Source organism: Lampetra planeri, chromosome 16 (assembly GCF_965212315.1).
Source record: "Lampetra planeri chromosome 16, kcLamPlan1.2.h2, whole genome shotgun sequence".
NCBI classification, from domain to species: Eukaryota; Metazoa; Chordata; class Hyperoartia; order Petromyzontiformes; family Petromyzontidae; genus Lampetra; species Lampetra planeri.
Window position 1 is genome coordinate 7,029,285 of NC_136122.1, and position 23,926 is coordinate 7,053,210.

General features: G+C 41.7%; 1 protein-coding gene across 3 annotated transcripts; it reads right to left on the minus strand.

The window, feature by feature from the left end:
* Nucleotides 1-1,795: 1,795 nt before the first annotated feature.
* On the minus strand, nt 1,796-20,217 carry TMEM19 (transmembrane protein 19). Of its 3 annotated transcripts, none has more exons than XM_078601445.1 (7): nt 20,200-20,217; nt 13,347-13,493; nt 12,460-12,570; nt 9,590-9,727; nt 7,339-7,593; nt 6,275-6,487; nt 1,796-5,114 (listed from the first exon to the last, which is right to left on the minus strand). In XM_078601445.1, the coding sequence occupies exons 2-7, from the start codon at nt 13,429-13,431 to the stop codon at nt 4,951-4,953; spliced, it is 966 nt and encodes a 321-aa protein (XP_078457571.1). In that variant the 5' UTR covers nt 13,432-13,493; nt 20,200-20,217; the 3' UTR covers nt 1,796-4,950. The 3 variants fall into 3 exon arrangements, with proteins under 3 accessions (XP_078457571.1, XP_078457569.1, XP_078457570.1); XM_078601443.1 differs by lacking the exon at nt 20,200-20,217 and adding an exon at nt 17,178-17,320; XM_078601444.1 differs by lacking the exon at nt 20,200-20,217 and adding an exon at nt 17,202-17,318.
* Nucleotides 20,218-23,926: the final 3,709 nt, after the last annotated feature.

A 23,926-nucleotide genomic window follows, 5' to 3' on the forward strand; every position in this document is an offset into this window, starting at 1 on the left:
TGTGGTGCTGCTGCACATACATTGTGCAAAATCGTCATGATTGAACAAAATTACGAGTCTCAAGCAAATAGGACAATATATACAACCTTACTTAACCAGTGTGTCAGCCTGTAATAAATTAAGCAACATTTATAACAAAAACATCGTCATAAGCAAAATCACTGCAATACATGAATACAATTTCTCTACAGCTTGGGACTATGGTTTTAACGTGTGCAGATGTATGTACAACACACAATGAAGCAAACCCCACAACATTGTGTTTATTCAGGACACTGAATTATGATTTCATATGTGAGACCTGTAACTTTTGTATTTAAATGTCCAGGTTTCCTATTTTGTGCTATCACCACTGCATATGTACTCAGCCAACATCAACTTCTTGCACGAGTTCCGTCAACGTATCATTCGATGGCCAGTGGAAACCGTGCTGGCCTGGTGCTTACACACGCGGTGGCACCCAGGTGGCGAAATGTTAACTCCCTCGCCCGGTATGCAGGAGGCCGTGGGTTCAATCCCAGTTAGCGTGCGACGTTACGAACCTGGCGACCCGTGTTCGATTCTCGCACAGCCAACACCAGTGACGGTTATCTGAACCGGTCCTGGGCCTCAAATGAGTACCTGGTGAAATGTGTAAACATCGCCACTGAGGAGACAAAGGCGGCCAGGCGTGGTGCTGGCCACCCACCCCCCTCGTGTACGGATCTGGTCTTCATAGGTTCTCACTAACAGTGCTTGTCCCTACAGTCTAAGGCTATATGGGGGGAATCTTTGATCCCGACTCCAACGCATGTATATTTGGAATTTTCAGGTCTCACCCCGTGGTCGTGTGGATTATTCTCCGGGTCCTCCGGTTTTTCCCTCCACATTTAGAATCAACACGCGTTTAAAGTATTTGGCTCCTATACATTTCCACATAAAACACTTCATTGAGCTATCATGTGGCCAGGTCGCTTCTGAAAAAAAGCTGTATATAGCTCAGTGGGCCTTACGTGGTAAAATAAAAAAAAAAGTGGCTGGGCTCAAGAATAGGCATTTCCATGGCAACTCTACGGAGTCAAATCGATGATCCCATGAAGGCCTGGGGTCCCTGGACTCACGTATTGATCTGTGCTGCACACCGAGCTGGGTCCACGATAGACCCAGTCGCAGGGCAGGTGCTGAAACGAGGTAACATGCTCCACGTCACGCTGGGGTTCAACTTCCCAACTGCGTCCGTATTAACGGCACATTTGGAAAACGTTCTAACAAGAAAAATCGTGAACATACGTTTGTTCCCGCAAGTATTTAATGCGCAATAACGTTACCTTCTCGGCAGCAAAACGATGTCACACTCAATAACATTTTGTAGAAGTGTGCAACATCACCATGGTCAAAAAGCCTTATAAAGTGCATTATCGCTGCCTTTTATTACCAAGATTCAGGCTACCTGCCTGAGCCCAGGGCCTCATGCCTGATGAAGCATTGGGACCACAGACCGAGGCCCTGGTTCTATTTCAGGGTCAGAACTTGACCCCTTCCTAGCAGGCTGGCAGTGCCCAAATGTCAGTAATCGTGGAAAGATAAACATATAGCATCTGCCTCCTGGAAGTGAACTGCTGGGCATCTGTGAAAAAGAGTTTCATAGCTCATCAGATTTCTCTAAGATAGATATTCTGATCCTGGTTCTGAACTGCTGAATTGGTGCAAATTTACCTTGATAAAATGTGCCAATCACAAATAAAATCAACTGCCTTCAAAGCATGTGTAACTAATTTTAATAGGCATCTCGATTCAAATAAACAAAGACGATTCATTTTTTTTATCAGTGCAGTTTATTTTTATTCAAACATAACATTTTTCGTCAAGACATTCATCGAAGTAGCAGTCTCCAGTTTTTACGTAAAAGCATATTTACTTAAGATTGACAAGAAAACGTAAAATCAATGTGCGTGGTTTCTGCATCCATGTGGTCAAATAAAACAAGTCCAACGTTTAATAATATGGCTTTGAGCAAATGCACACAAGCATAAAAAAGTGAGACCGTGCACAATCCCATTGTGAACAAATAAAAAACATTTGAAATCCGTATGGGGCACGTGCTCGAAATTTGGTGCATGACCCAGTTCAAGATTAAGTGAACGTACCGTGTGTATGTGCAGCAGAGTGCAAAAAGAAACGGTTACAGCCTCGTTACGACACTGGAAGACTGCAATATGCATCAGCCATGGCATGAACAAGAGGCGCGGTGTACTTTGTAGAGCTTGATAAGATTCATCTTTATCAGTCGCATTGTGCCCCAATAATTTTTTCCCCATTCAAAAGGATTTAAATCCAAGCCATATGCAATACGGAAAAAAAAACACTTCGAATGGTTAACAAGAATGTGGCCTAATGCATGAAACAAATAAAGTATGCCAGGAAAGGTTCCAACTAAGAGAACAAGCTCAAGAAAGTGAACTCTAACCAACATCATTTGATTCAGAAGAAAATGCTCCTTTATTGTAGTGAGGAATACGTTTTCTCAAGAGAAAATGACAATTATCTTCTATGTGCACTGTCGGCCTTTGCCATAATTCCCTGAAAAGCACAAGGGGGGCCTGTCGCTCAATAAAATGCACCTCTAGCAGTCCACGACGCACCATGCATACTCCCTCAGGGAAACCCTGCAAGGCATTCGATGATAATGCCCTGACGATAATCAACGTAATTTTGAGCAAGCCTAAAAAACTGCATTTAAGCCTGAAAATAGGAATTATGTTGGTCTCTACCAACCAACATTTGCAATCATGTGTAAATCCAAGTACAAAAAACGATTGCATTTCTGCATAGTGCATGTAAACGCAATTAAAGTATATTAAAACAACGTTATATCAATGTGCAAACCAGACATAAAGTCCAAAGAAACGTATTATCTAACTGTTTAAACAGCATTTTTTGATAAACACTTTCATATATTTATTTGCTGCAGACGCAGCAACTCTATTTAATGCACACGAAAAAAGAAATAACATCCTTTCTTGTGCACGCAAAGCAAAATTAACTGGACTTCAATATAAACACTTTGCTACTCAATAACAATATTCTGCTTTGCCATGAACTTATTTTATCCATGGGGAGTAGTGGCAGCGATTGGCGCACTTCAGCATTAACCCGGCGACCGGACGGCAGAAGGCCTTTATCATTCAGCAGTGGATTGGCAAAGGGCTGTATGTTATTTTATCCACGGTGTGAAGGGTGCCACTCATGGGAAGAACTAAGCTCCGTGAGAAATTTGGATTACACGCAAGAGCTAAAGCAAATACATCACCGAGATGAAAGATAAGCATCTTTACTACTGGAGGGAAAAAAATCAGTTAGATTGTCAAGGCAAATAGGTAAGAATTAGTGTTCAACGAGGAATATATATTCGACATTGCTGTTCCCTCTATACCTCGTCAATAATGTTTAGATATTTCCACTGCATTTGTACGTGAAAACAGCTATTTCTGCCCCCATCCATCATAATAGTTTCATGATAAATGACATGAATTACTTTAGATTCAGACCTAAGTCTTAAAGCCCTCCCAGAGCTCCGTAACCAATCACCAACAACTCAAGGATCTCTAACAGCAGCCAACATCCTCAGTATTGTACAGGCCTTGTTCCCCAAGCTTGACTTTGTCCTCTACAAGCTATTCTGCAAAAGAGATGGCTCACTCAAAATATTTACCAAATAGCTGAACCACCATTGCCTTATTATTTTTTTAAGAACAAGGATACATGCAGAAAAAATTAGTAAATGCAAAAAGTGTCAGAGGTGGCAGTGGTAGTAATGGTAAGTTGGTAAGGAAGTTATTAAGTGCCGTACACCTTGGAGTGCGAATCGGAGGAGAGGCCCGTTAATTCACAAAGCAACCTACAATGGCTTGCAGTCAGAACTGGCCCATCTGCCATGCACGAGATTCACGCGTAAGAACCATACCTGGCAATGGCCATTTACAATCAGCTGACGTGTAATGTACAAGAAATGGCCCTCCAAGAAATGTTAAGCCATGATAACGTTTCAGAATATCCACATCACTATACGCAAACAAAGGATTGTTTTTTCCCCAATTTTATGCTGTGAAAAATGTATAAATATAAAGTGGCATCTACCTTAATTCAAATCGCAAGTCGTCTCTGGAATAGTGTGGCTGAGCTGCTGTCAAGACGCACCAATTTATTGTTGACTAAGGTTTTTTTATCAAGAATTTAGGTCCAAATGCTGACAAGTGCTGTAGTGAAAACTGAAGTTGACAGAGTGGTCTTTGAAAAAGATAAATCACACACATGGTCATGTCAGCTCTGGAGGCAAATCTGTCGGTACCACGCTGCTGAAAAGAGCCATATAAATGAAATTCTTAATTATTATTAGGCTAAAAATTACAGATCCCTAAAAATTATGTATTATAAGGGGCATTTGAAATGTTTTGAGAAAAATAAGCTTTAAAAAGCTGCACCTACCATTTATCAGGAGTATTTCAATACTCCATCAGTATATGCTTATAACAGGTACATTGACACTAGAGGTTATAATATTGAAACGCTCCATATAGTGTGAGCAGTTCGATTGGCTTCTAATTCAATCTTTGTTACAACCGATCCTGCAAATGCAGTTACTTATTTATGGCAAATTCAGTTTAAATGTCTGTTAATCCACCCCTCTCTACTTGAGAGTATCTATAACCAAATGGTTTGACTTGGTACAACGGGTGGTCAACCACTTGCAAAGGCCACAAACTTGACTTAGAATTGTACTAGGATATGCACGGTACAAATCATCGAGACTTCTAACACAAAATCACAATGCGATTGGTACACATTTTAATTGACTAACAATAGGTTGATGGTGCAGCTATTTTGTAAGCATCTTCATCCTCAAAGCTCTGCTGACTGTATACCCCTCGCACCATTACAGTCCTTCAAGTGTTCGTCACGCCAACGGATTGTTTAGCGACGGGGCCAGAATGCCCACGCAAATCCTGGGAACATGACAGCAACTATAACAGCAGAAATGAGGTTCACACCATTGTTGTCCAAGATTGGCCTTCCAGAGATGTGCTTGCTTTGTGTTGACGGCACATTGACCACGACGCCGCGGTGCTCATCGTATCCTGCGCAGACATGTACACGTTTTACTGCCGAGTCTTAGCGACACAAATCGATTTTAAAATCGGTTGCACCGTCACGACTCGATAGGGTTTGATCACACGTCACAAAGCTGAAAGGGCGATTCGTCGTAAGCCTCTGTTGCATACGAGTCGATGCGTAATAAATAAAAGTAGGGCAGAGAGGAGACGTGGATAAAGCAAGGCAGCAAAAGAACTGGAGGGAAATAAATGAATTCACGGACAGCAGAGAGACTTTGCAGAAGAAAGTTTGTTACAGTTGTATACGTTTATGGCGTTGAAATGTTTTGTAAAACCACTTCAAGAAGCGTCTTGGTGATGATGTGCAAGCGCACACACACAAATATGCACTACAAAAAGACCATCGTGACCTTCAATCACACATCTTTGCTATAAGTCGCATAGCAGCTAAAAAGCACAAACACTGCCAAAGTGGAAAACCATGGCCTCTCCAAACTACACTTCAAAGACTGCCTCCCATGTCAATACCATCCCAGCTACGTACAAGGTGAGGAGATCAACACCTCCCCCTCTTTGGCAAAGGCTGAAAAGTGAACTCTGTTGCTGACAGCACCGGAGAGAAGTATAAAAGGCTTTCCTGGCGAGTCACAGGAGCACCTACGTCTTTTCAAGCCGCGCCAAACAATGTATTCACCTTCAGGAGTGCAAGCTCCTTTGGTCCAAGCACTTTGAGATCTACTGCCACTCTTTTTATCTTTTAACCCATTTGATTCTGACTGTGCCATCGCTTGTCATATAATGAGACAAAGCATCCATTTGGATGTCTCACAGAGCAGTGCAACCATTTGTGTTGTAGACCATAGAAGCTGATATCACAAGTGAGCTTTAGTCCGCACAATGGGTGGACACTTTTACACGAGCTGAAATGTTGCTAAATTCAGTATTTTTGTGTACAGTCACACTGGTGATCAGGGTGAGAGACCATAAAATCACTACACTTGAGAACCCACTTTTAATTACAGGCGGCTTCCTAAATTCGAACCCAAGATCTCAGCAGAGCCAGCTCAGCGCTCTGAACTCCGAGCCATTCGGCAGCCTCCGAGATGCACTACCGCTCGTCAAAGTAAACTGCGCACGGCTACGGGGAGGACAGCAAAGGAGCCCGACTGGACACGCACACCTACCCGAGTACTGCATGGAGGCGCCGAGATACGAGTCGATCAGGGATCCCAGGAGACCGGCCACACCACCGTAGACAATGAGCGGCCACTGGGAGGGCACGCGGTCGAGCTCTCGCGAGCTCAAGGCAGTGAGCGTCACAAAGAAGGCAAGCCCCACCAACAGTCCACCGCACAGGCTGGCGAGTAGCCCCACCACTGTCACACCACCGTTGGTGCCTGCGTGGGAAGGTGCACGGTCATCACGTGGATGCAGCGATTGTACATGTACAGCCCTTTTATCCATTCACTGCTGGGCGAGGGCTATATGCGTGTAAAACTTATTTTGCACTTTACGTAGCCAAACTTGCTCGTCGGAGGTGCAGCCTATTTGACACTGTGCAAGTCGCGGGGGTTGTGACCACGCTTCATCACACTGGTCAGTGCAGGTTGGCGATGGAGGTGCCCAAGACCAGTTGAAATAGAACTCGCCACCGATGTTAGCCGTTGCCAGGAATCGAACTCGCCACTGTGTTGCAACCACTGTGCTGCTGCTCGATCAATTACAAAGTCCAAACATTCATGTGGTGTGGGTTGCTGGAGAGGCGGGGAAGCAGTGACGTTGACGCAGAGTACAGAACTTGCTATACAAAAGAAAAAGATGTTCACAGGTACTCGCGAAAAAGGGGACAGTATATCATGGCGTACATTGGGCCGAGGTGGACAGCAGTGGGCAGAGTGCAATAACATACATTACTGTACTGTACTTCTATGCTCCGACATTCATGCTCCCTCCCATCGCCAACTCGCACTGACCAGCGTGATGAACCACAGTCAAATAACCGCATAAGCCACGTGGACTAGAAAAGCCCTCATCCAGCAGTGGATTGACAAAAGGGCTGTAAATAAAATATAATTATAGTATTGGACGAAGAACCTCAACAAGAAGAAAAGACTTGCAATCGAATGATACAAAACTGAATTCACAACCGAGCCGGGTCTGACATGGGGCATTAAGAGTCCTGTACAGTTACTGGTAAATATAGTCGACCAGTCACGTGGGAAAGGGGTTGCGGACCGGGCACACTCACCAGGGGGCACCTTGCAGCCCGTGGTGACAAGGCGCGGCGACGAGCGAGCCAGAATCGGCCCTACTTCGGAGGCCCACGTATCGCCGCAGCTACACGCGAGGGCCCCCAGAAGTGCCAGGCAGAGCCACGAGGCAGAGTAGTGCGACGAGAAGTCAATGGGCAGCTGCCCGGGCCCAACCTCGATCACATAGAGCAGCGCCAGTTCGGTGGGAACGCCGCCGTTGCAGAACACCTGAACCCAGTTGCGTTGTCCGCCTGCAGAGGAACAGCAGCGTAGGCATGTGGTTGCATGTGCACACAAAAAGACAAAGATTTCCCCCTACGTAGGCTTTATAGACTGTTGGGGCAAAATAATGTTAGGTAGCACCTATTAGGGCCGACGTGGCAAAAGATACTATTTTTCTATTTTACCAGGTAAGGCCCACTGAGCTTTACATTATAGCTCTTTTCAGAAGTGACCTGGCCACAAATGATGGCTCAACGAAGTGGCTTATCATGGACATTTATAGCAGACAAATACTGAAAATGTTGAGGGAAAAACTAGACCCGGAGAATAATCCACGCAACCACAGGGAGAATGTGCAAACTCCAAATATATAGCAGGCATCAGGTGGGTCGGCATCAAACCCACGACCTCCTGTATACCAAGAGAGGTAGTTAACATCTCGCCACTATGACACCCCTCACCACAAGATCTTCCAGTCACACCACCACAAGATGTGGTGGTGTGACTATCACCACACCCAGCCACCTTTAGTCTCCCCAGTGCTGTTTACACACTCCATCAGGTATTCCTTTAAGGCTGAATCGGCTTCGGGAAGGCTCAGAAAATGTTCTGATACAATTTGCGAGATGTTAGCCATGGCCGGGAAACCAATCGCACGTTAAAGGGTTTGTAGCACAATACGCTAACCACTGTCATTCCATGGACATGTGGACATAACACACACATTTGTTGTGCAATATATAAATATACGCCCAAAGGCACAAATGCCCTTTTGCTCATTAATGAGTCACCAAATTAAACGTGATCGCATTATTTCATATTCTTAAGGGCAGAAACATTTTTTTATGGGCAGAAAATATTCATGAACATTGTATTCCTACATGGAATAGTTATTAGCATATTCCAAAAACACAATGGGTAGAACAAAAATAAAGATCAAATGCAATTTCATATTTTATATCAATACAATTTCAATCACCAGCATGAGCATGCAGAGGAAAACTATTTTTGCGATGCAATGGTCAAATAAAAATGTCCTAAAAAGAAACAAACACAGCAACAAAGGTTTTGTGCAGCATTCGCTCAAATAATTACCCCGATGTGTCTGCAAGTTGTATAATTGAAGAGCATGCACATTTTTTTTACTTCTTCCAACTCACAGCAAGATATAGTACCTGAATGGCAAATCCCTAAATGTCCAAGCTGTATAACAAGCCAATGAAATTCCCGTTACGAATGCTTGCGATTTAAAAGCGATGTTTTATTACCATCTGCTGCCAAGTTCGCACTATTAGGGAAGGAGCAATGCACTAAGAAATATGTGAATTAACTTGCCTATGCCATATTAAATTAGCATTGATTTTTAAAAAGTAGTGGAGACCAAACTGCTTTAGACCGCAAAGGACAATTGCGGTCGACATGATTCGATGGTCACCCTCCTGCAGTTAAAAGCTGACATTTAACACTGTGGTTCCCAAAGTCTGGCCAGTAAAATGAAACAGGAACAAACTTTCCTTGAGGCACAGTATGTATTGTCCCATCACAAAGGGCAAGAAAAAGTGCCGGATATTTTTGTGTTTAGGAAAATCTCTGCAGCTAAAATGTACACAGCTGGTTCATGCAACCCCCAGTATGTTATGGCAATGAACGTGCCAAAGTCTATAACAATCATTTAACCGCGTCTTCTGTAATGAATAACATTCACTCTCTGCAAACCCGAACAAAGATTTATCTTGAGGTTACTGCGGTTCCTATGCCCCAGGGAATCAGCGGAGTGCCCTGTAACATGTTTTAACATTCCACAAGCAAAGCCACAAATCATTTACTGTTTGTACACTGGTAGTGCAGCTTATTGGCCATATATGCCAAAGGGGATTTCTTTAAACCCGCTAGGGATCACTGGTTCTGAATTGAGTCTCAGAACAGCCCTGCCACGGGTAACTGCGTATGTTTGTCACCGTTCTAAGTTTAGCCTCTAGAGCAACAGCTACAGTTTTATTTGCTCCATCAACTGAGTGTACTCACCTTCTCTATACTCAGGATCCAGCCGTTTCTTTATCTCGCCCTTCCACTTAGTGAGCCATGAGGAGGTCATATAAAACACCAGCATTGATGCAAAGAAGCAGTAGTTTGAAGATGTTAACACAAACCCGACAATCAGTGCTGTGGACAAGAGACACCAATTTAATGGGCATTCTGAACAAAAAGTCTCGATAAGGCATTACAATGCATCAAATTCAGCATTTGAAAATATTTTTTTCAAAATACATGCAAACGGTATGCATATATGATTCATTGTACGTTTAGATTAATAGTGTGAACAAAATATTACAAGTGATAGAGAGCAAATGAGAAAGACAAAATACAGTAAAATGGACCATAGAGGCATCTATTCTTGATAAAAATAACTACCCTGAATAACGACAATTCCTCAAAATGCCCTGGGATAAATCATATTGCAGTAAAGCGGTCATCGTTATTGTTCATTACTGCTTTGGGAACAACTCCAAAACACCCACAGGACAAATTACATTTAGATAAAAAACAAGAATATGAGATTATACATTCAATTTCGATTTAAAGCTTTCATGACTGCAGGGATTCATCTCCTTGGTTCTTTCGGTAAAGTCACGTAGAAGGGAAATAATAAAAGAATAAAAATAAAACATAATAAAATACAATTCTCACGACGTTTTGGCCACAACGCAAGCAGCCGTCCTCAGGTGAAGAACAGGGCTGTCGGAAAGACAGCGTCCGAATGAACACCATTCGGACGCTGTCTTTCAACGAAGAAGAGGAATCCCTGCAGTCACGAAAGCTTTAAATCGAAAAAGGTTTAGTCATATTAAACGCAGTTTGTTAATAGGTCCCTAAGTAAAATTAGCGCACTGGAAAGTTGTAATGAAAGTGAATGCCCCAACTACATCGCATTAGACAAGTCGACATTCTAAGAACTGTATTATAATTGTATTTATTGTAATGAATAACCTGCAAACTAAATGTATTTATTTCTCATCCTATTAAAACATAATTTGCATACTAGACGGTGAATAAGCGGCTAACAATTTATATTCAGATATTATATTTGCTTCATCTTGGGATGAAATAATGTTGACAATTGACTGGAAAAGCAATTCCATTAAGTATTACCCACCAAACAAAACACATAAGAAAAATATTCCCCCTTGGGTATAAATTACTGCTTTGTGAACTGTAGAAAATTCTCAATTTATTCTCTTCATTCAAATTAATTATTGTGCTACCTTATCTGTGGTGCACGAAATTAAAACAGCTTTTCAAAAATGCATTTTAATGTGTTCACTAAACTCAGAACGCAGCTGCAAATTAGTAGCTGCATGACCATAATCATGAAACAAGAATACGGTAGCATCCATTTTCCCTGCAGCAGATATTACATTGACATTTTCATGAATTTCTAATTACAGTTCGTCTTCCATAATGAATTGCCGGCTTACAAAACCCAAGCCTTGGTTTACAGACTGCTAGATCACGCCATAGGTTGGGGGGCTAACACAGCCACATTGACCATTCAGAGTAGTTTGGTTCAACTGTATTGATTGTGACTGACAAACAATCTGTTTTCCGGCGGCACAAGCTGAAAAGGTGAATTGGTTGAGAGGCACTGCCCTCTAGGGGAAAACTCTTCCTAAGGAGATGCAATTATTTGAGGAAAGCCAGAAGGGGATAACTTTTGGCATTTCTATCCAAGTTGTAGAGCTACTCTGACACAACTGTCACTGCGTATTTCAGTTGGTTTTTATTTCCATTCGTTGGCTGTCAGCAGAGAAACACTTGGGCACATGAAAAAGTATTTTTAGATTTCATGCTGCTTGCAGATCCTAAGAAGAAAATTTTTAAAATATATATTTTTTAAATGTGTCAAAATATTAATTGTTTGACGATTCATCATTTTTTGTAAGAAATCAAAAGTTTAATGCCAATGTGACACCCTCCTCCAGCTGACACAGACAAATTTATTAAAGTTTATTCACGTGCCAATAGTAAATTGCCATGTTTGTTCACGTGACTTTATATATTTTACTGTCGGGTGGAGGAGGATGTACGACGCAGAGGTGGGCATTGTACTCAGATAAAGAGACCCGATACAAAAATCTATTATAAGTTACAAAAATTGCATTCATGCTTACACTAAAATAAAAGTTAACATTTCATGAAAAATAATTTAAACAATTATTGCACAATACGATTCAAACCATGCATTTCATCTGAAAATAATATGAAAGGGAAACGGATCACCACTAAAAACGTAACACCTCAATTAAGGAAAATACCTTTTTAGGAACTATTAAACAGCAAGATGTAAACAATAACTGTCAATTAAAACTTCATCGCGAAACAAATGTGCTAACCGATTCGCAAACAAACGTGAAGCATAAACACGACAGCATATAGCATATTTTCAATCATCGCAAGAATAATTTGAGTGTTTTTTTTATAAACATAACTTTGCCACCACTCACCCCTTCCCGCCAAACGCAAGGTAACACACAGAGGCAGGTGTACGTTTCGATACCATTGGGTGGAATTTTTCTATACATCATGACTCGCATGCATTTTGTTCAAAATAAAGCAAAAATAATAAAACACACCCTTTTCACGTGTGAGGGATATGTTATGAAAGGTGGTGTTTTTTTCTGCAAATGCAGCTGAACGTAGAACTGTATTGTATTCCAGTTGTAAATTCAGCTGCATTCACGATACACTTAAAATTGCCGATGGGAATAAAATGAAGCCCAAGAGAGAAAATGCACGAATGCAAAAAGTGACAGGTATACAATGGGTCATACTCAATGTGTCACAATATCCGTTTCCACTCTTGTATTTCAGTGCCGACAAGACGCAGTGCAGTTTACCTGCCATGGCACCGCTTCGATCCAGACTTTTCTTTTGCAGCCCTCGGTAAGTGATGAATAATGGAATGACCACAGAGAGCAACCAGCGCCAAGGAGACACAGTCAAAGTTCCTGCGTCACAGTTCAGTGAAGTTCACACGCTGAGGCACCCCAAATGCGGTTTCATTTATTAAAAAGTGTGAAGCATGTTGTCACTGAAATATTGGGAATAACGATTACACACTAAGAACATTTTTCAGACGTGTTTAATATTCTATCAGGTTCACTGCATGTGGAAGATAAAGGGACACAAAATGTTGCATTCACTATCAAATTAATCATTTCTGGTCCTTTGAATTCACTCTTTATTGGAATTGCAAAATACACAACCAGATTACAGCGATATACACATGGTCATTATTATGAAAAATACTGGTGGGAAAATGTTAATTAACTCGCATTATTACATTACACACAGAAGCAGCCAATGTAAAAAAATATATTGAACAAAAAAGCATACAATGTCTACAGGTTCTACTCATTAATTACGTAAGAAAATATATATTCCAGAAAATTGTGAAAGATAACAATTCTTAAGTGGTATAAGGAATAATAAATTGAATACATTTTAATACGGTGCACACCAAGGTTTCTAAAATAACCTCTGTTCTGCAATTTCATTATTTTTGCCAATTGTATATCCTACTGTTGAAAAGGTGGATTAATTTACTTCTTATCAAGCCATTGTAAATGTCTTTGTTGGCAACAAACTCAAGGAGCCAAATAACAAAATGCAACAAACCCACAGCATATTTTAACTGAAAGCAGCAAACGAGGTTTATAGTAACAAAATATTGATGTTGAACAATCCCTCTGTCCAGTTATAAAGGCTAAAGCCCATTCCTTACCATAGTGATAGTTGAGCATGAGTGAGAAAACCCAGAAGGTGAGGGATATGGAGATGAGGGAGCACAAGATGACCACGTTGAACATTATGATCAACAGCTCAATCCACGTCTCCTGATGCAGCAACCATGCGCTCTTGAGCTCAAAACCTGTGTGCAAGAAACACTTTAAATGGGCAATAAAATACCAAATAATTTTTTTAAAACCTGCAAGACTATTTCTTGCAATTATACACCACGTAACATTCTACCGCAAATCACATCATGTAATGTGTTCAGCCTGCGCACATTAATGTTGATGCCGTGTGTGCATTTTACATCTTTGCATGTTCATAAACAAAAAATGTCGTACTGCAACAGAGTTATCCGACAATCATTCATTACATCTGGATAGTGGGGATCCCTACATGTTGGTTAATTTGTCTCATACCACTATACCTGAGTGGGTTTCCACCAAATTGCTGCATGCCAACATCTACATGTTTGCAAGTGCAGAAGATTAAAAACATGAAAAATCATAGACTGCCCTTTGTGAATCCAATGCTGGATGATAGCTTCCCCGTACTGTGTGGGTCAAGATGGTTGTTTGAACATACTTCACCACGCTGGTCAGTGCAAGTTTGTAAAGGGGGGCAGAGGTCCAGGAATCAGTTCAGTTTTGACTTGCCAGACCTTGAACTTAGGTCATTGGGTAAAAAAATACACTAATTCACTGAATTCACTCATGTAATGCTCTAATTACTGTTAACAATGCACCACCAATAGCACTACAGTATGTTTACACTTATTACCCTTCATAAATCCACCGCAGGATGAAAGCAATGAGTTGTGATCACAGTCCAGTATTAGGCAGACAGTCTATCACCAAAACACCCACAATTTACCCAATCTCATTATAATTTTGAAAGCGAAGTTAAAGGTTTAGCTTTGATAGCGCTTGTATGGGCGACCACCATTGCATGAAAGGTGTTATAGGTTCTAGATTTGAAGCTTTCGTGACTGCAAGGATTCATATTCTTAGGTTTTTTCGGTAAAGTCACGTAGGTAAAACATCAAAATTAATGAAAATAAAATAAAATAAAACAAAAATCACGACGTTTCGGAGGCAACACAAGTCTCCGTCATCAGGTGGGACCGTCACAGCCGAATTAGCTGCATCAAGTGAGGCAATGATTCAAGATGTAATCCCTGACGGTCCCACCTGATGACGGAGACTTGTGTTGCCTCCGAAACGTCGTGATTTGTTTTATTTTATTTTAATTAATTTTTATGTTTTACCTACGTGACTTTACCGAAAAAACCTAAGAATAGGTGTTATAGGCTTTAGACCGTGGTGCTGCAATGCTGGACAGAATGCTGAGCAGAAGGATCAAATTTGCTGTACGTTATTTTCTATACTCCATCTGGTTCCCACCTTCCTTCTCACCGACCAGCGTAGTGTTACATATGGTCTGATGATACTCACGACTTGCACGAACGTCAGCGCCACATAGCGGTTCCAAGAATACACAGCATACAATAAAGGTCTAAAACGCCACATTGACTAACGGCGTGGACTTGTGTATTGTGGGCTCAGTAAGTGCTCTTGATTGGGGGCCATCATACCAAAAACGTTGTGAAGCACTGCATTAAATCATAGCTCGTGGCGTTCGGCAAAGTCGTATCAATTCCGTGCGATGTGAGATTCATGTAATTCCCTCTGAAATCTCACCTGACAAGTGACACTTGATACCAGCACACAAGTAAGTGTATGTTATTGCAGGCGGACTGTGTTTTTTTTTAAAGATAGAAACACAATTAAAAAAACAGCACAGCCGTGCGGTGCTGCTCATCCGTTACCACTTTGCAGTGTTGAGGCAGAGGTGTGTTTCCACATTACTATGCTGGGGTTGAGTACATCCCTTGGACTCCAAAGATCAAGTGGTTAATGGAATTTGGCAAACTGTTCAAATCAATAATGTGTTGTAATGTATTCAGCTGTGAATACATTCCAGTACAATATTAATTGACAGTGGTTTACAATGAATTTATGATGCAGCTTGAAGAGCACACTATACTTATGTACATTAAACAAATATGTATCGTTAAAATAACGTTATGGGTATGTACGAACATAACTTTAAGAATTAAAAAGGAGACAGTGCAAAAGATATGTAAAGAGAATGTTGCGAGTCTGACACGCAGTCTCAATTTTTTGTTATATACTCCAATATAATTTTACTATAAACTCGCTAACATGAACCTATAACTTAACATGTATTATACACTACATAACATGGCTGTACAATAATTAAAATGCTCTATCCACTAAATCAACTGGAGTATTTGTCCACGTGACAACTTCCGAGTATTTAAAGAATTGCCATTATACCTGCAGGACAATCCAACCCAATATTATGAAGTATTGTCAAACTAATTGTGGGGTCGTCAAAGCCTCATTATCATCTTTATTTTTCAATTACGCCAAAATCATCGTTTTCCGCGGCCATGTGTGGCACACACAAAAATGTGGGTTCGTCTCACATACAGACAGGTAACAAAAGTGCAAACATTGTCATCGATAATTCTAGATATGACTTTTACTCCTTCACGTTCCGGGCTGACGCACACAAAACAACCTTTGTACTTAGTATTTGGTAACTAATCGTGCCTTTTTAAAAACTGATAATCACAATACATCTTCTTGGTTATTTCGGTAAAGTCACTTAGAAGGAAAATAATAAAATAATAAAAATAAAACATAATAACATAATTCTCACGACGTTTCGGCCACAACGCAAGCAGGACGCCTGCTTGCGTTGTGGCCGAAACGTCGTCAAAATTATTTTATTGTTTATTTTTATTATTTTATTATTTCCCTTCTAAGTGACTTTACCGAAAGAACCAAGAAGATGAATCCCTGCAGTCACGAAAGCTTTAAATCGAAATCGCAATACAACATTTTCTTCTCATCAGGCTCCAATGTTATCAGGTGCAGTCCCCAATCCTTATTAAACCTCTTTGGCCTCTAACCACGAGCTATGGAGAAGGACCATTGCCCATTATATACTACTGCATATATAAAAGGCCACACACAGTGGCGTTATTCACGAATGTGGAGTTGTTAATTGTACCGGGGCACCACTGCCACCGCAACATCACCAAATAACTTCGCTTAATTCGCTTAAGAGAGCCAACACCCAGAACGACGTGTGACGCTTGCAGCTACTGCATTATAAAGTATCGTACTCTACACAGATTCCGTGGTGATTTGCAATAAAAAAAAAAGTTAATAAACTATGAACACTGGGCTCAAACTAGGCTAAGGCGGTGTTTTTCTGTATGACACCCCACCCCACACACTAACCCAGTGGTGGAAATTCCACATTACTATGACGGGGATGAGTTAATTCTAAAAAGGACTCCCGCTAACAAGTGGTTCCCTATTTTATCGATCCCCAAAAGGGACGGCTGTCCCGCTTCGATCTCCAATAAATAAGCTCAAGTTAAACGTCATTAATTTAATAAAAACCACCACGCTACAACCTTAATTACTGTCCAAGAACCCACGTTTCGTTTCACGATAACAGCAGAGCGCTCGACGCGCACAAACTCGCAATTCCATCTGTAGAGAGTCAACAGTAACACGTTTGTTTGCTTGTTTATTGTAGTATTGTTGCTATTTATGTGTGTGCACACACACACACAACGGGCTTGTGTGCCCTCGCAATCCACTTGGGCCACTTAACTCTACACACCCCAAACTCCCCTCCTCCTCCATCGTTATAACAGCCGCGATTTTGACGACATCGTCTCGCCGGGCAACAGCGCCAACAACAACAGCAAAAGCCTCACAATGCGTCGCATGCAGAGACGAACTTTCGCCAGATAACCTCACGGCGACGAAGCTGTCCATGTCGACGGCCGCGAACAAATTCGTCGGAGTCCCGCGGCCATTTCAACGCGCAAAGCCCGAGAAACGCACTATTTTAAATCCCCAGTCTGGATGCACGTCGCCGATGATACGGCGCCTACGATTGGACAACGGCGGGGGGGCGGTTCCCTCGTCCGCCAATCGCGAGCGCCGACGCGCACGCTGTCGCCTGTGCGTTGTGGGATATTTGAACTTGGTTTTGAGGGGGCCTTACCTCTGCCCGCGGTTGTTTTGAATGTTGGCGTGGTTCTTAGGGTTCAGTAAATTAACCCAAATACCTTGCTCAGGAATCAAACCTCGACGTTTTGGTTTTAATCCTCGGAGGGGGAGGTCGGTTTAGTGATCCTGTGGCAATCTCAATAGCTTACAGAAGCAAACTCAGGCGAACACTTGTGATTTTGTGGCAATCGGTGAACACCACCAAGGCTTTTAGGACCACACTATGCTATAAATGTCCCTTTATTTCTATAAAAAGGATTCATATTCTCTTGTTCTTTCGGTAAAGTCACGTAGATAGAACCCACCCCTACCCTCTCTGCGATTACATGTACTTGCAAATCCCATCCGTAGTCCTGCCCACTTACCCTTGGGTTGAACCCACCAAAAACGTCTATATAACCTTTGGCTACTACATTTCCTCCTCAGCAATCTGCCTGCTGTATTGTTTCACCTGAAGACGATGGCTTGTGTTGCTCTCGAAACGTCGTGATTTATTAGTTATTTTTTTCTATCTACGTGACTTTACCGAAAGAACCAAAGAGTGAATTCCTGCAGGCACGAAAGCTTCAAATCAGGATTCATATACCATGGGTTTAAAGAGATATTAAAATATTTAACTGGGTTATTAGTGTGAAAAAATAATAGGCTTGAGGGTTTAATACATCCAGTGGAATTCCATTGGGCTCTCAGCAAAACTATAAAGCAATAGTATATTTTTTTACACAAAAGGTCATATCAAAGCAGTTTTACGATGATTTTAAAATTGTATTGGGTATTAGAACATTATTTCTAGGCTTCATTGCACATGTTTAAGAGCTCAAACATACATCCCAGCCACGGTAACAAATCAACTTGAGTTTTGTTGATATGATAAAATGCTCTCATCTGCCCGATAAACCACTTTATTATTCAAACTCCTAATATACAGTCGTTGTATGCCAAATGACAAGAACGAGATCAGGGACCTCGGGCGAAGGTAGTGAGAAAGAAGTTTACGAGAAAGGCGAGTGGATGTTAGCAGGATTGGCACACTCGATGCGAGCAACATCAGAATCAGAATATTCATTCATACTGCAGCTATAATTCTCTTTTTTCACAGATGCCACCCGTTAGCTGCCCACCTGCTCATCCTGCTCTCTGCTTCGCCAAAATGTGACGTTGCCACTGTTTGATGCGGCCAAACTTTAACAATCGACAGTGTCGCCAGCAGGGGGCACCAGAAGTAGGAGGAACGAGTGGCATTGGCAAAATATATATAGCCTCATGTAAAGTAATGGCTCTGCTGCCACGCATTCTCCGGGGCCAATGGCATGCAGGTTTGACCCCAATGTCATACAGAATTGCCGGGGCACCATTCGAAGGGGCGAATGCATGGCAGGAAGGTGCTGAGTTGGTACAGGGTACTGAATTTTGTTGATATGGCCAGATTTACCAGCAAAATAGACGAATCATGCCCATTGTCTTCATTGTTTTTTTTGTATAAATAAAGTTTCTTGATGAGTAATGATATTCATTATCTGTTAGTATTCACCTTTTTCTGTTTTGTGTTAAAGGTATGCATCGTAACCCTCTACATAGTCGGTGGCTCGGGCTCAGATGATGATCCGAATTCCAGATTTAAAGAATCGAGCAGCAGAAGTAAGCTCTTGGTATTACCACACCATACCAAGGTGGACATGGAACACAGCAGAGTATTTAGTCCTCTCATTTCTGTAATTTCATATATTTTTATATGATTTATATTTAGTTCAAATTCAACATGAATACCAACATTCACTTGCAATATTTCAGCACTGGATTTATTACTCTGTAATTTAAGATATTTTATATATATGATTTATACTTGCATCGCATTCAACATGATTCACTTGCCAATGTCAACAATGTCTCTCATACCCACAATTAAAGTATTTTGGCTCAAGCTCCCACTGCTGAGTCCCACCTGGAGTTGGCAATCACGAACGTTGATGTCGGGCCTCTGCATGGTTCTCTTGAGACCGAGAAGCATGTGTCAAGATGACAGCCATTATATTGCCATTGTAAATCACGCATATATAAATTACATATTAGCAAGGGTTTTAGGTTTTTTTCCATACCTAACATTCACAAGTAGGAGCAGTGGTTAGTGCAATACATTATATGGTACAGAGCTTAACAATGCTGTCCCTACTTCTGCTGCACCATTAACCATGGGAATGGCAGTTCATGCCCTTTTTAGACCTTTGCATTACATCATTATGACACAGTGCCTGGAAATGTGCAAACATAAAAATGCATAGATACTGTACAGGACGAAACGTTTGCTTCATTTGCACCTTCCTCTCCTTACATATTTTGCAAAAGCGGTTTATTGCACTATTGGATTGCAATATTATTGGGCATATGTGCCTGGCTTTTTCACATTTGTGTACAAGTTTTCTCTAAATTGTGAAATACTTCACCGATATCCGCTTCTATTTGCCGTTCTCTAATCTAGGGGGTTTCACTCATAATTGGTTTATTTTGGGTTACATTGTTTGAAGTAACAAGCCAATCAAAGCCATAACCCTTTACCACCTGACAAAGAAAACAGAATCAAGTTGTCACGTGTGATGAAACATGGCAATGGATTCTGATTTTCAGCATAACGACATTGTTGAAAAGCAAACAACGTTTGAACGATGTTACGTGTGAAGTGTGGCTGGAGGTTACACCCAGCACCACCTGGTGTTATCAAGGCCTCACCTCTCGCGTAAGGGTCGCACTCCTTTAAAGTGAGATCGTCTCGGTGCGCTTCATCTCACGACATTACCACGGATGGCATGGGGGGGGGTTGTTGTTAATGGTATGCAATGATGCATCAATTCACTGATTAATCTGCACTCACTCTCCCGATAATGCATTGTAATGTGTGTGTGTGTGTGAGATAATTGATTAGATCTACTTGTGATTTACGTTAAACATTACATTAGCATATGCCACTATTGCATTAGGCCGATGGAACACATGAGACACAACAAACAATACATTTCAACAAACACAATATAAATGAGAAAGTCAAAATTAGACAGCCAAATTTTTTTCTTTGAATTGGATTGTGACCCCAAATTGTAGAATTTCGCCAAATCGCCAAGAGGAGCTAATAATGAATCAAATGCCTAATGACGATGCCCTAACTGCTTGATATTTTCTCTCACCCAATAATCACAGCATTCTCTTGATTCGGCAGTGTTACATTGTATGAGTTAATGTACTTTCAAAACACAGTTGTTCATAATATTCCTCAACAGCGTTTTACAAAAACCCTTTGGTCTGACAAAAAACACATTCCTGCGGAGGGAGCTGGTAGGAACGTTGGGTTGTTCGGTCAATGGCCAGGGTCAACGGCGGCGTGGTGTATTCTGCAAATATGGCCGACTGTGAGGGTGGGCACAAGCCGGCGTGAGTAGGTTAAACGTTGAGTTTTATAAGGGCACCACGGGGTGACCAGCCCCTCCACACCCAGCCCCACCCCCCACCCAGCCCCACACTCCCCAACCAGCCCCTCCCCACCCTCCTCTCCCCACCCAGCCCCTCCCCACCCTCCCCACCCAGCCCCTCCCCTCTCCACCCAGCCACTCTCCACCCTCCCCTCTCCACCCAGGCCCACCCCTCCCATTTTTGGATGCACGACGGACGGACGGACGGACACAATAATCCTCTGTGGGCTGGTGTAACCAGGAGGTTCCTACCTTATTAGATTCAAGCCAGCGACTCTGGCCAGATGTTACCAATCACATCCGTATCCATTGTCATCTGGCTCAGATATTCACAGGTGCTTAATCTTTGGTATCGTCGGTGTATTGATAGCATCTGTTCAGCTTTAGTGGCTTCCCATATTGCTTCCACGTGTGTTGGTGAATTAAGATTGATTAGGCTGCTACTACCAATAAGCAGAAACAGCAACAACCACGCCAGGGACGACAACGATGGAGTGCCCACTTCTCATGAACACTGGTATATAGAACAATAAAACGGAGTTTTGTTTACAATACTATCTCCTTGCCAAAGGTCCATTTGAATGAAAACGAATGGGCATATCCATTGATCGATTGTGGATGTACATTTCAAACACTTTAAATATATGGGCAATCATTAATATAATAATGAAGTTATTTTTTTGTTCTTTACTTGTGCGTCGTATTTCAACCAATTAGGGCTGTAATTTAGATAGAAATCATTTGTCCTCGATCTTTCTCGATAAGAAAGAATGTCTTATAGAATTACATGGTGTTGGACATAAACTTGTTTGTATCCCTGCTGGGATTCTGATTGTGCATTCATTTTCTGTACGCTTCACATCGGACTTATCTATCCAATTATATAGGTAATTGATGTTTACTAAATATCGATTTAAGTACCTGACTAATCGGATAACATGAAAATAGTAATTAAACGTTTCTAACGTCCATTCCCATTTATACCGCTTGGGGGAAAATGCAATTATTTATATATTTTTTTTATTTTAAGGCCGTGTTATTGACGAATATGTAGAAGGTTTATTTGTTTGTTAATTGTGCTTGCTTATGCACCACTGCCAATGCAGCAACATCAAACATTTGTATTATATCTCATTCTGATGATTTAAACATTGTATCTTAAGGTTGTCTAATTCATGGTACTACAGAGCAACTGGTCCCCTCCATAGGAATGTGGAATGTACACCAACGGCTCAGTATCGCAAATGGAGAAGAATAATGCCCCGCCTTTGAGCAGGGAACCACATGGCTTTTTACTTGCTTTTTTATTATTACAGTGACACTACGTGTGTACATGCACAACCATTTGTCAATCCACTGCTGGATGAGGGTCTCTCCACGCTAAGCAGGTCTTGGGACTTAATTGAACATACTTCACCACACTGGCCAGTGTGGGTTGGTGAAGGTAGGGAGCAGAAAGATTCGAGGACAATAAAGTACAACAATGAATGTTGTTGCACTGCCCTCTGCTGACAACTTAGCCCCGAAGCCTATAGCACCTGAGAGTGCCCGATCTTGTGAGATATTGGCAGCTAAAAAAGCAGGCTTGAGCCTGAACAGGGGCTTGGATTGGTGGCCACGATGCATAAACCATGAATGCAATACCGGTACGTGACTTCAACATTTGCAGTTGACTGAATAGAATGTAGAGTTGAATAGGATATGCACTTCGACATGGTGGGTCATAATGGGGCACTAAAGCTGCCGGTCTCGTGGGAACCACATCGGCAATGTTGTAGTCTGTTGGGACTGGGTCGGAGCCACGGAACGAGCAAATGTCCACTCCGTACTCCAGGTTTAAGTTTCCCCCGTGCTCAAACGCACAACATCGCCTCTCACCAGTTCTGAGCCAGTGGTGGAAATTCCACATACCTCTAGTGTCAACCAGTCTGTCACGAGAAGAAAAAAAAACACAGTTGCTCTTTTCCACCAAGTTGTACTCATTTTAGCAACCCTTTAGGGATGATGGATTTAGTTGACCGTGGCTGTGAATGTGGGATTTGAACTTTCCGAGAGCCTGTTGGTCTAGCAATTGAGCTTTGCCCTGACAACACGTCGAAGCAAGAGTCGCAACCAATTAACTTAAAATCGTTGCTATGACATTTAAAAGTCATTGACCTGAAATCTTCAAAGTATAAATGGAGGCGTCAGCCATGGCCGTATCTCACATCTCGAGTGGCACACTCTGTACTCTGGGACCTTTGAAGTGAACATTTATGCTCGCCTCTGGGTCCACCTTACGTGGAGCTTGATGCACACATTTTTAAAACAGATACATTGTTCATCGCCTTCTAGGTCTTTTTTTAAATACTTTATATTAAGTTCACTTGCTTGCTTGCTTGCGCGCTTACGACCGTGCAAATCTTTCGGTCGTTTTTGTAACCCACTTCCCGTGATCCAATCGAGCTAACATATTGCACACAGACTCGTTGTGCGTGACAATTTATTTTAGTGAAAAAAAATTAAAAAAATGTTCTACTTTGTAGGATTTTTTTTTTTCATATTTCATTTAAAATACCAATGTGATAAAAATGAAACTCTTACTCAAGAAAAACAGAAATGAATAATAAAATAAAACCGATGCCACGCATATAAAGGATTTATAGTGAAAAACTTTGTTTTTACGGGTTATTTTTTTTTTAAATGTCCTACTTGTCCCTGAAATTCCTCATTGCTAGAACTGGTTGAAAATGCACCCTCCCTTAAGCCTCCTGTCTCTTCAATCCCTTGCAAATGACTTACGGGTATTGCTTTTGGACTCTGATGACTTATCTTTCCCGGGCTGATCCCCCCCCCCCACACACACACAAAAAGAGGAGGCAAAAGAAAACTGTTTGCATTCCAGAGAGCTTTTCTTTTCCTTCTCTCCTTTTTCTTTTAGGCCAAATGGCCCTCTCCCCTTTCTCCGAAGAATTAGGCAGATGTTGACACAGCAACAACAAAAAAGTTCAGGA